The sequence below is a fragment of the Myotis lucifugus genome, unplaced genomic scaffold (assembly GCF_000147115.1).
Source record: "Myotis lucifugus unplaced genomic scaffold, Myoluc2.0 scaffold_2744, whole genome shotgun sequence".
NCBI lineage: Eukaryota > Metazoa > Chordata > Mammalia > Chiroptera > Vespertilionidae > Myotis > Myotis lucifugus.
This window is the reverse complement of record NW_005873792.1, coordinates 1-16,382: the sequence shown is the minus strand read 5'-3', so window position 1 is coordinate 16,382 and position 16,382 is coordinate 1. Positions and strand designations below refer to the sequence as shown.

The window sequence follows — 16,382 nt, the reverse complement described above, 5'->3', positions numbered from 1 at the left end:
ACAAAAATGAACTCTCCCGAGAACATCTGTGTTCTACAATGACCGAGTGAGCGCGTTTAAATATTAGCAGTTGAAATGGCATTGGTTTTTGAAATTAAAAAAAATTTAGATATTTCATCAAGTTTGTATCTTATTTTTTGCTGAGTTGATTTCTGAAGAGTGACATGTCTTACCTTCGCTGGCTCCACCACCCCTGACACGGTAATTGTTCAGATTCTGTGATCCCTCCTGCAGGCCCCTCTCCCCGCCCCCTTCACTGAGTCCGCCGGAGTAATTCATCGGGGAATGGGGGTTGGGGGGCATTTACTCACTGATACACCTCGGAGCTGGCGACCATCCTCCCTTCGTGCAGTTTATCTGCGTCCAGAGTGACCGGGAGGGAGACACGAAGCTGTGGTCACAGGAGTAGTAGAAGTATTTCCCTGTGGCGACCGGGAAGGTGGGCTTGTATCTGTTTTCCTCATATATGTTTCCATGTTTTATTTCCGGGAAATCACAAGTTTTTCCTGAAGGAAAAAAATGTAGGACCCCGGATGAACGAACAAGTCTCCTCTATTACCCTCACCCCCTTAATGACATGTTGTAAGTTAATCACCCCTTAAAGGCCTTATCACCACACAGTTACATGCTGAGGTTCCAGGAGTTTGGACTTCAATCCAACCCCTGCCAACTAAATACACAGAGGTGTTTGTGTCCACATAAAAGTTTTGGCCCCTAAGTGGGATCCTTTCCCCTGACAAACATTGGTGCAACTCCAACTACAGAGCGTTTAAAAGTGGACTGGTACCCATCTTTAAAAAAAATGTATGTTTTTATTGATCTTAGAGAGCAGAAAGGGGAGGGAGAGAGAGATAGAAACATCAATAATGAGAGAGAATCATGGATCAGCTGCCTCCTGCATACCCCACACTGGGGATTGAGCCCGCAACCTGGGCCTGTGCCCTGACCGGGAATCGAACCGTGACCTCCTATTCATGGGACGTTACTCAGTCAACCACTGACCTACACCGGCCAGCTACTTAAAAATTTTTTTTTATTGATTTTTAAGAGAAAGAAAACAGGGGAGGGATATTTAGAGAGAAACATTGATATGGGCCATTGAGCCCCAAACCTGGGCATGTGCCCTGACCGGGAATTGAACCTGCAAACTTTCAGTGCACGGGATGATGCCCAACCAACGGAGCCACACCAGGGCTCAAGGGTGACTTTTAGAAAGAGTTCCTTAATGAAGAACATTGTTCAACTGGGTAGGCAGCTTTGCTGTGTGATTGTAATTGTGACGGCCAGTGAGGGAAAGTGCCCAAATGTAAACTGACCCAACAGACACAAGCCAGCAGGCAGCAAGTCATGTAAATGAATTCCTCTTGTAAACTAAGGAAAAAGCCATGATTCGCAAGTAGCAGGATGAAGTATTCTAAGGCACGCTGCTAGAGTCTCATTTACAGTAACTCAGGAATGAGAGAATTTGATTTTAGGAAAATAAGGGATGTTAAATGATAGAATAGTGAAGATACAATATCCAGAAGGATGGTAAAGGGAGGAGGAAATGTCATTGTGTAAATAAAATCTTAAAGATTCTACAGTGCAACGAATGCTATTAGAACTAATGTACAAAATAAATTGCTTTTTAATTAAAGATAAGTTAAGGAGACTACCAATTATATTTGTCTTAAGATACAATTGTTTAATACATAGGGTTGCATTGACACATAATAGAGACCACATATTATTCTAAAGAATGCACATCAGTGCACAATAGAGAGAATTCTATGAAATACAGTAATTTATGTACTCAACACTTAACAGTAAACTCAGAAATCTAATAAAATTTCTTGACATTCCACTGGAAATTAAGAATGTATTTTACTTTTTGTTGAAACAGGTATTTCTTTTTACCCGCTGCTAATCTTATAGCAATACTAAATTGATTGCAATGCTAATTATTTTTACCAACTTATTAAAGTATAATTGAAATACAGTAAACAGCACATACTTGAAAAGACTGATTTCATGAGTTTTCACAAAGCAATCTATAAAACAGTCCCCACACATACAATTGTGAGAATTACCATTGTTTCCAAATGTGTATGAACACATTTAAATATTCCCGTAATCGGCATTGCGAGCCCTTTTACTGGGAACTCGGGGAGTAAAATTCAACATAATTGGTTGTATTTTCCTAAAAAAGTCATTATTCTCTGTTATGATCTCCCAATACAGACGATTCATTAAAAACAAACAAACATAGACCCATGAAAGTAGATATAACATGAAGTCCCAGGTAAGAGCACGCGGCCTGGCCAGCTCTGTTTTCCACTCACCTTGTCCATGAGCCCAGGAGACCCACAGGGTGAGGATGACCTGGACTAGTAACAGCATGGTGGGCTCCCCGGGTGTGTTAGCACAGAGAGTCTAATGCTGCTGTGTGTGGTTTAACTCAGCTTCCTGAGCCGTTACCAAGTGTGGCTCTGAATTTAAGTGACAGTGCCGGGAAGCTGGTTCACTGAGGTCACTCGGTAGATAACAAAAAGACTTTTGCAATATCTGTGTATTTACATGAAGGATTTCACAATCATCTCCTGAGTTACTCCCTGACATGTACTTGGACAGCTTTTCTTAGGGACAATAATGGACAAGTTCCAACAATAATATGAAACTCGAATCTTTAAACACTTCTTGAGGATGGGTGAGGTTCTTTCTCAACCAGGAGATTCACGTGGGAGTAGCTCTGACTGCGTGTCCCTGTGATGGTCTCTCGTCCTCTCGTTGCTCTCACCCGACTGCAGTCCTACGGGTCTGTGGACACCACCCAGTGTGTCCACACAGTGTAGGGTCCTGTCTGTAGGACAGCACTGATTTTTTTGGTAAACTCACAACAGACCACACCACCAGGTCCAAGAATTTCAGCACATTTTTCACATTCAACTTCTTCCTTTTTGTTTTCATATGTTTTGCTTGTTTTTAAAGAGAGAGGGAGGCACAGGGAGACATAAAAACATCTACAAGGAGAGAGAAACATCTACCTGCTGCCCGCTGCACACCCTCTACTGGGGATCAAGCCCATAACCACAGCATGAGCCCTCACCTGGAATGAACCTCTGATGTCTTGGTGCAAGGCACGACGTCCAACCAATAGAGCCACACTGGCAGCCTAGGCACCTTTTCTTTGAGGGAACAACATATTCGGAGGCATGCCATGGAGAAAATGAGAAGCATAAAATCTAACCTCATCTGAGAACTAGTTTGGCCAAAACCTTCTGCTCAAATACAAATTGGAGACTAGTTATCAGGCAGAGCTTCCATTGGACGGGACTTTAGTTTGTTTTTATGTGCTTTCAGAATAGGCTATGAGAAAACAGAAATTCAGCTCCCATATTGACTTAGGATCAGTAAATATTTTAAGATTTGCAACTTTAAAATAACTGATTATTTTTGTCAAATAGAAGAGCCAAGCTTCAACTCTGTCAAACAGTTCAAACCCTACAGGTGGAAACAATGAGAACTGCCCTTCTTCCTCGCAACAAGTCTTCTTCAGTCCACGATTCACGTCTGACTCCAGTAAGAGAATGTAGTAATGGGGTTATTTTCACTGACTATTGTAACATATGTTATCTATGTAGGCATAGTTGTTAGTCCTCTCCTGAGGATATATTTTCCCATTGATTTTTAGAGAGAGTGGAAGGGAGGGAAGAAAGAGGAGAGAGAGAGAGAGAGAGAGAGAGAGAGAGAGAGAGAGAGAGAGAGAGATGTGAGAGAGATACATCGATTGCTTGCATTCTGCACACACTCCACCTGGGACAGGGATCAAACCTGCAACACAGGTACATGCTCTTGACCAGGAATTGAGCCCCTTGTCTTCAGGTCAATGCTCTGATTACGGAACCACACCAGACAGGGCATTTTTAACGTGTAAATTTCTATTGTATGATTTCCCACAGTATATTCTCAGCTCACGTGTTTTGTTTGACTGGTTAAACATCCGATTCAATAGGCAGAAAGCCACACCGTTACCTCCATTGAAGTTTATTGCTCTATTGGCAAGTAGTCTAATCCCATGATGGTGAAGAATTATTGTCTTGGTACAAGTGTAAGTGATGATATGGCTGCGTTAACATCTTTGGGAGACGATTAGGTTGAAAAGGAGGCTAACGTATTGCTTTTTTGTCCTTTGAAATATAGTGAAAAGAGCAGGAAATGCCAGAAGACTGGCAAGCTTTGAGGCAAAGAGCAGTAGGTGGGACTGGCCACATATTTGGGGCCACAGGGCTTCTTCATTTACACGTGGGGTACTCCATTTTCCCTTCCAGACACAAGGCTTGAAATGACTCCACTGACGTCACTGCCTTGAGTCCTGATTTGCACTTAAAGTCAATACTATTCCCTGATTTTATAAAATAGGTTTTGTCATATTTCCCATTTAACTGTATGTTCTTTTCTTTCATGATTTTTTCTGATAATACACATGGATCTGAAAGTAGAAGAAATAAATAAAAGCAATTAGTAATATTTCTTTTTATAAACAAACTAGAGGCCCAGTGCATGATATTCGTACATGAGTAGGGTCCCTAGGCCTGACCGGCAATCAGGGCCTATCGGGGCCTAAGCCATAAGTTGGACAGCCCCCAAGGACAGATCCAAGGTTGGACATCCCAGGCTGCCAGAGGGATGTCTGACTGCCAGCTTAGGCTCGATCCCCCCAGGGATTGGGCCTAAGCTGGCAGGTGGACATCCCCTGATGGGTCCTGGACTGCGAGAGGGCATAGGCTGGGCTGAGGCCCCCCTCCCCCCCACAAAGTGCACAAATTTTTGGGCACTGGGCCTCTAGTATTATAATAAAGTTTCAGACCTTTTCCTTTTTCTACGGGCAAACTGTTCTTTCACTGTAGAACTTAATACATGCCAAAATTTTTAATTTATATTTTAAAAAACGATATTTATGGGGTGATATAGGTGAATTATATTATATAGGCTTTGAATGATTAATTCTATGAAACATTACCTGTATATTGCATTGTGTGCCCATCACCCAAAATCAAATCATTTTTCACTGCCATGTATTTGGCCCTATTTACCCTCTGCTACTGCCCCACCCACTTCCCCTCTGGTAACCACCACAGTGTGGTCTTTGTCTGTGAGATTTTGTTTCTTCTTCTTATTTGTTCATTTGTTGGTTTCAATTTTATATCCCACATATAAGTGAAATCAATGGTTCACATATTTTCTGTCTGACTTATTTCACTTAGCATGATATTCTCAAAGTCCATCCATGTTGCTGCATATGGCAATATTTCAACTCTTCTTATGTCAAAATTTGAAGATATCATGGACTCCTATTTCTCTTCTCTTGATGCAAGTATTTTATATTCTAGTTCAGCCATCACTGACATTGATAAGGCCTTAGACATAGCTGAAAGTTCTGTTCTGTTCCAACACATCCCATGATGAAACATGATAGAATAACACATATGACTCTTCATATCCAGATATTTTGAAATGTTTCCCAGTACATTCAGAAGTATATACTATGTGAGTTCCACACACGTGCCAAAACACATTTTCTGATCTTCCCTTTCTAACTTTACTACTCCAAGCAAAATTTACCACCTTACTTTAATAGACCATATGTCTGTGTAATTTTTTTACACGATGTTGGAGGTTGTCTTTAATGATCTTAAATGCTCTCTGCGTATTTCAATTCCAAGACTCAAATACAGTCTTAGCTCCTTCACTGAACTGATTTGATGTCCCCAGATAATGAAGACTGCTTTCTATTCAAGGTTGTGGGAGCAGGTCTTGCTTGTGCTGGGAGATATGTGTTAGACTTGTCCATCTACTCAATCATTTCAACTTCAGGTTTAGAATTTATCTTTGAAATGCAACACTTTACCTCCCATAAAATCTAGGTTGGCACTATTTCTAGACTATTCTGACTTGGGTAAGGTAAGTTTGATTTCTGGTCCTGGACTTACTGGGTTTGCTGTGATCTCCCGCAGAAGGGGACACATACACAGGAGAGGATGAGTCAGGGAGGGTCCACAGTGACATCAGCTAATGTATCAGAATCAGCCTCTCCAAATGTTCCTGTTTAAAGGACCTTTTCATTGTTCACATAGGGATTCTCCAGGCTCATAGCCCTACACACGAGTCTCCGAATGTGAAACATTGAGCAGGAGAGCTGTTGGTGAGCACAGTTCTAGACTCTGACTGCATGACTAGTAGACCACAGGCGAGCTCATCAACATCACCCTCATGGTCTCAGGATCTAGAAGAATCTTGAGAACTTACCTATGCATCTCGGGGGTTTGGACCACTTTCCATAACTACAGGTTACATATTTAGGACCCTGGAGTTCATAGTAGGCTTGGCATTGGTATTTCACTGTTGACCACGGATGATACATTTTTAATGTGACGGAGGTGATGTCGCCATTGCTAATCCCTGGAGGAGGCCCACACTTGTCTGAAGATTCTGAAAAAGAGCATTTTAAATGTTGAAGAACAAATTGTAGTTTTGTTGGAAACTATTTCTATAAAGCTGCATAAGAAGTATTATCCTTATTTTGCATTTTAACCCTTGTGTGTTAAACATGCCTTCGATCCCTACACTCAAGCAAGGACTCCATACATGTAGACTTTTCAATTCTTGGAAAAGGAAAAGCTGGAATCAAAAAACTTACTAAAACAGGTTGGCAAGTGGGACCAGCCGTCCTCACCACACACCATGGAACCCTTTTTGCTTCCATCTCTGTTTTCATAGCCATCCAGGCATTGGTAGTTCAACATGTCATCGGGTCGAAATGGTTTTCCAGTGATTATGGCTGTGGCATTCCCAAATATTGGCATGTCACAATGTTCTAAAGCAAAATAAAGGTGACCATTGTGTTTCTAATGCCGTATCATGTAGAATCCAACTAAGAAAATCTCATCCTGGCAATACTAAACTTTACCATCAGTGTGTGGATAAGTGATATATCATCTGACAACTCTGATTCAGTGTGGTTCTGGCCTGAAAGAGTTATATAACATGAAGGATAGATTTCCTTACACATCCTTTTTTCCTACCTTTCAAAGCCTCTAAATATAGGTTAGGAAACTTTGGTCTGACCTATTTTTAACTGTGATATGTCACTGGCTATTACTAAATTACACTACTATCATGATATGATGCTATCATTTGAAGGACAACACCATTTGTGAATCTAAGCAGTAATGTATGTATTTACCTAGCAGACATACTAACACTAAGAGTGTGAGTCTTAGAGAAAGACTGTAGTCCTTGGATATATGACCCATGTGTTTATATAAAAACACCCTCCTTTCTCTAATGATTCCCAGAACTGAAAGTTTATCCACACTGATTTTAAAAAGGAATTGCAAAGGCTACAGCTTTTTCACTAAAGGGAGTCCATGAAATGGAGAACAATATTTAAAAATGTAAGAACTGATATCTCTTTGTGTGCTTTTTAAGTTAATTTGCCCACTTTCTATTGCATATAGTTTAGTTTAATATCTATAAATGTTCTTAGTCTGAGTGAATTAAAAGTAAGTATTGCAACCTGTGTATCGGGTGTAGGAAAAGCAGGATAAAGAGGCTCCTTTAGGTGCTCAGGCTGTTGTTACCACGGGGCTCAGTAGATTCCTGAATTCCCAGTTCAAGTCAGTGATCACTGCTTTGATACACACATTTAAAAAGACTCCATTTAAAGATCAGCTCTATTATATCCTGGTGTATAATACCATGTCCATAACAATTATTCTCTTATTTCTAAAAGCCCACAGAACGACTTATAGAATCATGTGTACTTAACATGTAAAAGCCAGATATGACTGCATATGAGAATCTTCATTTATATCCTCATAGCATGAATACATACAATCATAGGTGAAATGGTTGACAGCAATATATATATTGACATTGGGCAAGAGGAGTATTCATTTTGAATTTAAATGACATTTTCGATGCTTCTTCAATGAACACATACAGTACGTGGTCTTAATCTGTTTCATTCAACAGTATTTCACAATATTCATGACTGATTGCTCGCTGTCACTGACTGCAATAAATTAACGACCTATTTGTTATCAAAAATTTAAAATTCTGCACACACATTTGGAACAGGAAATGAAATAGGCCTTTGTTTTAAAGCCAAGAAGGCTTGGCACATTCACCTTGAAAGTTGACACGTTAAACTTTCCACAGCGATATGTGTGGTTTTAGAAAATCCCAAATGGACTGGACATCAGGGAGGTTCACTTACTGATGCAGCTGGGAGGCGAGGACCATCCATTCTCCGTACATGTCACTGTGCTCTGTGGGTCTGAGAGACTGTAGCCGGGATCGCAATCAATTTTGAGAGACTCTCCCTGTAACAATCTTTGTTCTTTAGATGGAGAACGAACATGTTTCAAATCATCGAAAACACACTTTCCTGAGGATTACACAATGACCAGAAAAACGAATAAATGCAGTCATAGATTAAAAATCATCTTTACAATCTTATTTATTTATTTATTTTTAAAGTTCTGTGACCATTTACTTGCTCTTTTGGCGTGGCCCCGCCCCTGGCCCGCCCCTCCCCTCCCCACCCCCCGCCAACCACCAGTCCATAGTTTTCAATCTCTCATCTCCGCAGACTACTGGTCAACCCAATCACTCACCCACGGCTAGAGACAAAGTCCGGGCGGCCAAGACATCTGGTCTACCCAATCTCTCCCCATCATGGCCAGAGACTAAGTCCAGGCTCAGCCATCTGGTCGACCAGAGCCACCAAGCAACATTTCTCCTGGCTGCCCATTGTGGGGAGTGCTGGTCGACCGCTGGGGAGGGGAAGGGGCTGGGGGAGGGATGGGGAGAGGGGAGCCTGCCCTTGGCCCCACTTGGAAAGGGATGGCATCCGCCGTCACCCACCCCCTCCTCCCTGTCCCAGCCCGGGCCCCAAGGCCACTGTGGGGTTCGGGAGAGGAGGCCACGGCTGGCTGGTCTGGGCGTGAAAGGAAGGTGAATGGAAGCGGACCCCGAAGCCATTCCCCTCCCCTTCCCTTGGTTGCCCCGAGGGGGATGGCCGCCCCGCCTGGGAAGGAAGAGAGGCCTGAGGGAGACAAACCCTTGTGTCCAGGGCTGACTTTCAATAGATCACAGTGAGAGAGCTGCTCTGCTACCTACGAAATCCCGACCTAGAAGCCTGTGGTTTAGGAAAGGCTTAGCACCAGGTTCCCCCAAACGTGGGTTCCCTGAAGGGCAAGGGGGCGGCCCCCCTTTCCGACCATCCCTGTTTCCCAGGATGAAGGGCTCTCCGCACTGGACCTCCGTTACAATCTTTAAACTAGAATGCATAAGCATTCCAACAGGCAGCTTAAGTACAACGAAAGTTGCTAGTAAATGTGTTTGAAAAAGAAAACCAAGATTGAAGATGATTTATCTGTAGTTTTCACAATTAAACTATGAATAAATGATATCAACATTGTAATAAAGTCTTTTTTTTTTTTCATCTCCCATGTTTTCAATGAGGGACCTTTCGTAAAAGAAAATATCTGTATTGGTCTTTCTGCTCATAGAACTCTTCCCTTGACCTATTTTTCCCACACAGGCTTAGGGGTGCTCATGTGTTGCTCTCTGAACTCTGAACTGTTGCCACGTGCACAGCACAGAGAGGTTTACTTACTGCGGCAGGGCACTTCCGGGGTCCATCCGTCTTGTGTGCAAGTAATGTAATGCCAGAAATCTTCAGGAGGAGTCACATAGTTTTCATCACAGGAATAGTAAAACCATTGTTTTATCGGTGCTGGGAAGTATGATTTATATTTGTCTTCCTTGTATAGGAGTCCATGCTTTATTTCTGGAAATTCACAGGGATTTACTAGCAATTAAAACAAACAAAACACAGTACAAGTAATGTTTTACCTTAATAAAAATGTAATGAGAGATACATTGTTTCATTGATGAATTATATTCTCACATGCACCTAATTACACTCATTGCATTAGGCTTTCTAAGGACAAGAAAAATTATAATCTTCAGATGATGTGAATAACACTTGTTTTCTGATCATTTCACAATATATACAAATATCAAATCATTATCTACACCATGATTATTTAAATGATATTTTATCTACATAAATCATCACTCTCCTTGTCATTGTTATGGACACTGAGCTCTGTGTCACAGTGGTCATGGCCTCTTCTTTAAGGCACCTGACTGTCCACATTTATTAGACCTTGGCCTTGAATGAACACTGGGCCATTGACCTGTTATGTGTGTTCTTTCATTTATCATCCATGGAAGATCCAGCTTAAGTGCGGGCCCCTTTTCCAATGAACTGATATACAAGGAGCAGCAATGAGATTGTAGAGACAGAAAACACTGGAAAAGGGGCAGCCCCCCAGGAATAAAGTGCCCTGTGGACCGAGGGGCGTGTGTGACAGGTGGGGCTTTAGAAAGTGCACAATGTCTCCCACATTCATTCCCCTCATACAAAGGAGCCCCATGCCCCTCCCTTGAGTGAAGGTCGAAATCAAAGACTGCCTTGAAACCCTCTGCTTTACCTTCTCAGTGAGGCAAAGATTTGGACCTCTTAGGTCCTCTTTATTTTTTAATTTTTAGTTTTTTAAATTGATTTCAGAGAGGAAGGGAGAGGGGAGAGAGAGAAGAGAGAGAAAGATAGATAGATAGATAGATAGATAGATAGATAGATAGATAGATAGAGACACATCAATGAACAGAGAGGATCATTGATCTGCTGCCTCCTGCAATACCCCACACTAGGGATTGAGCCCCCAAACTGGGCATGTTCCTTGACTAAGAATTGAACCATGACCTCCTAGTTCACAGGTCAATGCTCAACCCCTGAGCCATGCCGGTCAGATGGATCGCCTGTATTTTTAAGTTTAAGAGAAGTAATTGCAGAATTAAGAAGCAGGTGAAGATATGGAGGGAACTTACAGCTACATCTTGGAGGAGGATCCCAGCCTTTGTCCGTACATTTTGCAGTATTTCCCCGGGAGGAAGGCAAAAAGCCACTTGTACAGTAGTACGTGATTTCTTGTTCCAGTCCGTAATTGGTCCTTTTAGGAAGGTAGTGACTGTTTGCAATTCTTGGCGGGTCACATGCTATTTCTGAAAAGTAAAAGAACATGTCTATTATGCAGAAATCACATGAAAATCTTCAAGGACATGAGAATAAAGTGAATGTCATGTTTTTGTTCTTTCCAAAGAGCAAAAGGGCATTCAAATGAGCACCCTGTCCTTATATATATATCAGCAACGATTATATTAAAACTAGTAGAAAATATATGGGACCTTCTAGACACAAGTATTAAGTAAATTATGTCTCCAGAGTTTGATGTTAATTGACACTAACCTCAAATGAACCTGAAAAAAATGTTCATTTTTTTGCCAGGCCGGTGTGGCTTGGGGGTTGAGTATTGACCTATGAACCAAGAAATCATGGTTCAATTCCTGGTCAGGGCACATGCCTGGTTGGGGCCTTGATCCCCAGGAGCGGGTGTGAAGGAGGGAGCCCATCAAGGATTCTTTTTCATTCATCATTGATGTTTCTACTCTCTCTCCCTTTCCCTTTCTCTCTGAAGTCAATAAACTATATTTTAAAAATAAAAAGTACATTTATTTTCTCTCACATTTTAATCTGCTCTATTTATAAATCAGATTTTCATGTTACCAGTGCAGTCCAGTCTACATATCTTAGTTTTCACTTCATAATATAGCTACACTTAACACCAATGTATTAAGGCAAAAGCCAGGAGACACATAAAAGCACATGTTTACCTAAGAGACCAACCAAATACTATTGGGAAAATTTCGTTAAATTAATTAAGAATAGAAGAACTTCTGGTGGTTGCTTTCAAGCAGTCGGCATAAATCTCTTGACAAATTGTAATTCCCTACTCTCATCATCTCCATGAAAGTAAATGGTGCTGTTAAAACATTGCCAGGGCTGGTGCCTCTATCCAAAAGAGTAACAGCTGAGACTGTACAAACCCTTGAGGCCACATTGTTCCTACTGTTAGGAGCCACCATTAAGATTTGGGATAAGAATAATAATCCCACATTGGCACTCCCTGTTGTGAATCAGTAGAAACATCCAGTTTGCACAGGGGACGGATGAATTGGGCCAAAGGTGGTTTTTATTTAGCCAGTCTCGGTACTTTTCATCATTCCAGCAAATGACTTATTGTGAGAGATTGTCCCTAATGAATGCAGAGACCAAAGTGTTGGTAAATTACCCTCCAATAGCCTATAGCTGGTGGGCTTGACTCCTGGTCAAGGGCACACATGTCTCGGAGGCAGTTTCCATCCAAGGCCCTGGTTGGTACTTGGGGTAGAGGCACCCAGTCTCTCTCACATTGATGTCTCTCTCTGCCTCTCCCTCTACCCTTTTCTCTCTCTCTCTGCCTCTCCCTCTACCTTTTTTCCTCTCTCCCTCTCCATCTCCCTCTCCCTTTTTTCTCTCTCTTTCTCCCTCTCTCTCTACCCTTTTTTCTCTCTCTACCTCACCCTCTATCTTTTTTTCTCTCTCTTTCTCTCCCTTCTCCCTGCTGTCCTCTCTCACTCTAAAGATCAATGGAGAGAGGATTGAAAGGTCAATCTTCATGTGAGGATTAAAAAAAAACTTAAAGACACATGATAAAGGTCAAATGCTACTTAAGAAGGAGCTAAATATTCCCATCAGTTTCAACTCACCTTGTCCACGAGCCCAGGAGACCCACAGGGTGAGGATGACCTTGACTAGTAACTGCATGGTGGGCTCCCCGGGTGTGTTAGCACAGATCGTCCAGCGCTGCTGTTTGGGGTTTCAAATGAGCCCTTACCAAGTGTGAGTGAGACCTCGGATTTAAGTGAAATAGCAGGATGGATGCTGGTTGATGAGGTCACTTGGTAGATATCAAATTTCAGAGTTTTGGAATATCTGTATATTTTCCTGAATGATTTCACAGTGAATCATTTCTTGACTTCATTCCCTGACATGTACTTGTACAAATTTTCTTAGAAAAGTTATAAACTGGATCCAAAAGTGATATAAAACAAATTTCTTTAAGTGAAACCTTCTTGAGGATGGGTGAGGTTCATTCTCAACCAGATTCACTTGGGAATAGCTCTGACTGCCTGTCCCTGTGATGGCCTCTCATCCTCTTGTTGCTCTCACCCGACTGCAGTCCTTAGGGGTCTATGGACACCACCCAGTGTGTTCACACAGTGTACGTTCCTGTCTGTAGGACAGCACTGTTTTGTTTTGTTTTTTTGTAAACTCACAACAGACCACACCACCAGGTCCAAGAATTTCAGCACTTTCTTCACATTCAATATGAAGGAGGGAGGGAGGGAGAGAGAGAGAGAGAGAGAGAGAGAGAGAGAGAGAGAGAGAGAGAAACATCTACAAGGGCAGAGAAACATCTACCTGCTGCATCCTGCATACCCCCTACCAGGGATCGAGCCCATAACCCTGGCATGTGCCCTCAGCTGGAATGAACCTGTGAACTCATGGTGCATGGAACAAAATCCAACCAATGGAGCCACACTGGCCAGTCTAGGCACCTTTTCTTTGAGGGTATAACATATTCAGAGGCACGCCATGGAGCAAATGGGAAGTGTAAAGTCTAATCCAAACAGAGAACTAGTTTGGCTAATAAACTTCTGCTGAAATACTGATTGGAGACTAGTTATCACAGAGCTTCAATTGGACGAGACTTGGATTTGTTTTCATCTGCTTTCACAATGGGTTATGAGAAAACAGAAATTCAGTTCCTATATTGACTTAGGATCAGGGAAATTGTTCATTGACAAGATTAGTTAAGATTTGTAGTTCTACAATAACTGATCATTTTTTTGTCAAATAGAAGAGCAAAGCTTCGACTCTGTCAAACAGTTCAAACCCTACAGGTGGAAACAATGAGAATTGCCTTTCTTCCTCACAACAAGTCTTCTTCAGTCCAAGATTCACCTCTGACTTCAGTTAGAGAATGTAGGGAAGGGGGGAGGAGAGATGGAGAGAGAGAGAGGGAGAGAGAGAGAGAGAGAGAGAGAGAGAGAGAGAGAGAGAGAGAGAGAATATTGATGTGAGAGAGACACATCAATTGCTTGCGTCTTGCATATCCTCCAACTGGGATAGTGATCAAGCCTGCAACCCAGGTACATACCCTTGACCAGGAATCTAACCCTAGATCTTTTGGCCCACAGGCCAATTCTGTGACCACTGAACCACACCAGAAAGGGCAATTTTATTTTTAATATTTTTATTGATTTCAAAAAGGAAGGGAGAGGGAGAGAGAGATCCAAACATCAATGATGAAAGAGAATTATTGGTCGGCTGCCTCCTGCAAGCCCCCCATTAGGGATCAAGCCTGCAAGCCAGGCATGTGCCCTTGACTGGAATTGAACCCGGGACCCCCCAGTCTGCAGGCCGACGCTCTATCCACTGAGCCAAACCAGGTAGGGCGAAAGGGCAATTTTAACATAACTTTTTATTGTACTACTAGAGGCCTGGTGCACGAAATTCGTGCACTGGGGGAGTGTGACCCCCAGCCTAGCCTTCACCCTCTCCAATCTGGGACCCCTTGAAGGATGTCTGACTGCCCATTTAGAGGGCAGCCAAACGTCCCTCTCACAATCCAAGACTGCTGGCTCCCAACCACTCACCTGCCTGCCTGCCTGATTGCCCCTAACTGCTTCTGCCTGCCAGCCTGATCACCAGCTAACCACTCCCCTGCCAGCCTGGTCAATGCTTAACTGCTCCCCTACCAGCCCAATTGCCCCTATCTTCCCTCCCCTGCAGACCAGGTCACCCCTAACTTCTCTCCCTTGCTGCCCTTCCCTGCTGGCATGATTGCCCACAACTTCCCTCCCCTGCTGGCCACCTTGTGGAGGCCATCTTGTGTCCACAGAGTTTGGCCATCTTTGACCACATGGGGACAGCCATCTTGTGTGTCGGAGTGATGTTCAATTTGCATATTATCTCTTTATTATATAGGATTTCCTACAGTATCTTCTAAGCTTACATATTTTGTTTGACTGGTTGAACATCTGATTGAATATGCAGAAAACCACACTGTTATGTCCATCGCTGTTTATTGCTCAATTGCCAAATATTCTAATCTCATGATAGTGAAGAATTATTTTTTTGGTACAAGTATAAGCAATGATATAGTTGAGTTAACAACTTTGGGAGAAGATTAAGTTGAAAAGGAGGCTAACATGTTGCTTTTATGTCCTTTGAAATATAGTGGAAAAGAGCAGGAAATGCCAGAAGACTGGCAAGCTTTGAGGCAAAGAGCAGTAGGTGGGACTGGCCACATATTTGGGGCCACAGGGCTTCCTCATTCACATATCGGGAACTCCACTATCCCTTCGAGACACATGGCTTGAAATGACTCCACTGACGTCGCCGCCTTGCGTCCCGATTTGCACATAAAGTTGATGATATCCCCTGCTTTTGCATAATAGATTTTGTCATTTTTCCCTTTTATCCGTATGTTCTTTTCATTCATGATTATTTCTGATATTACGCATGGAACTGAGAGTAGAAGAAATGAATACAAACAATTAGTAATCTTTCCTTTTATGAACAAATTAACCTTCAACGCAATGACTAGCTTAGAGGATGAAATAAGGAAAGAGCAAATGTACATCATTGTGGGCCAAGTCTATTGCTTTTGCAATGTGACTGCATGCAACATTCATATCCTCCTATGTAATAAAAGCCTAATATGCTAAGTGTCTGGTTGTCTATTTGTCGCTTCAAACAATCAAAGCATAATATGTTAATCATATGCTAAGGCCGCTCAACCGCTCGCTATGATGTACACTGACTACCAGGGGGCAGACACCCCTACCTCCTGGTGGTCAGTGTAGGTTAGCTTGCTGCTGTGGTCTGGCCAATCAGGACTGAGTGAGATGGGCCGGACACATCCTGGAGCCCTCCTTCAGTCCCTCCCTGGCTGGCCAACCTCCTGCATCCCTCCCCAGCCCCAATCGTGCACCAGTGGGGTCCCTTGGCCTGGCCTGCACCCTATTGCAATCTAGGACCCCTCAGGGGATGTCAGAGAACCAGTTTTGGCCCGATCCCGCATGCAAGGCTAAAGGACTCCAATGGTGGTTCTCCCCCAGAGAAGGCTAATATTGCAAATCATATTGAACAGAACCCCTTGCATTTACAGTGAGGAGCCCATCGAGGCAGTTTGGAGAGTCTAGTAAGCTCTCAGGTGTGTGAAGGGCTCTGTATTTACAGGTGAAGTAGAGGCTGGGCCTCTACAAGCAGCATGATTTAGTGGCCGAGGTGTCCTTTAAATTTCATCTCTGCTTGTGTGACGTTGAGCAAACTGCCTAACCTTTCTGAACCTCTAAATGGGCATATTGGTATCTACCTATTA

The 16,382-nt window shown here is 42.7% G+C and overlaps 1 protein-coding gene across 4 annotated transcripts in view; it reads right to left on the bottom strand.

Annotated features, from left to right (window-relative positions):
• Positions 1-12,856, bottom strand: part of LOC102441825 (complement factor H-related protein 1-like) — a 15,817-nt gene extending 2,961 nt beyond the window's left edge. Inside the window, exons 1-7 of one of the 4 annotated variants that reach the window (XM_014450578.2) lie at positions 12,700-12,856; positions 10,942-11,115; positions 9,662-9,856; positions 8,258-8,428; positions 6,677-6,853; positions 6,286-6,468; positions 4,008-4,468 (exon numbers count right to left, since the gene is read on the bottom strand). In XM_014450578.2, coding sequence (XP_014306064.1) covers positions 4,272-4,468; positions 6,286-6,468; positions 6,677-6,853; positions 8,258-8,428; positions 9,662-9,856; positions 10,942-11,115; positions 12,700-12,757 — 1,155 coding nt within the window. In that variant the 5' untranslated portion in view covers positions 12,758-12,856 and the 3' untranslated portion in view covers positions 4,008-4,271. Of the gene's footprint in view, positions 1-311; positions 507-2,321; positions 3,691-4,007; positions 4,469-6,285; positions 6,469-6,676; positions 6,854-8,257; positions 8,429-9,661; positions 9,857-10,941; positions 11,116-12,699 lie in introns of those variants that run through there. The other 3 variants (XM_023749090.1, XM_023749089.1, XM_006108589.3) reach the window with 3 other exon arrangements.
• Positions 12,857-16,382: the final 3,526 nt, after the last annotated feature.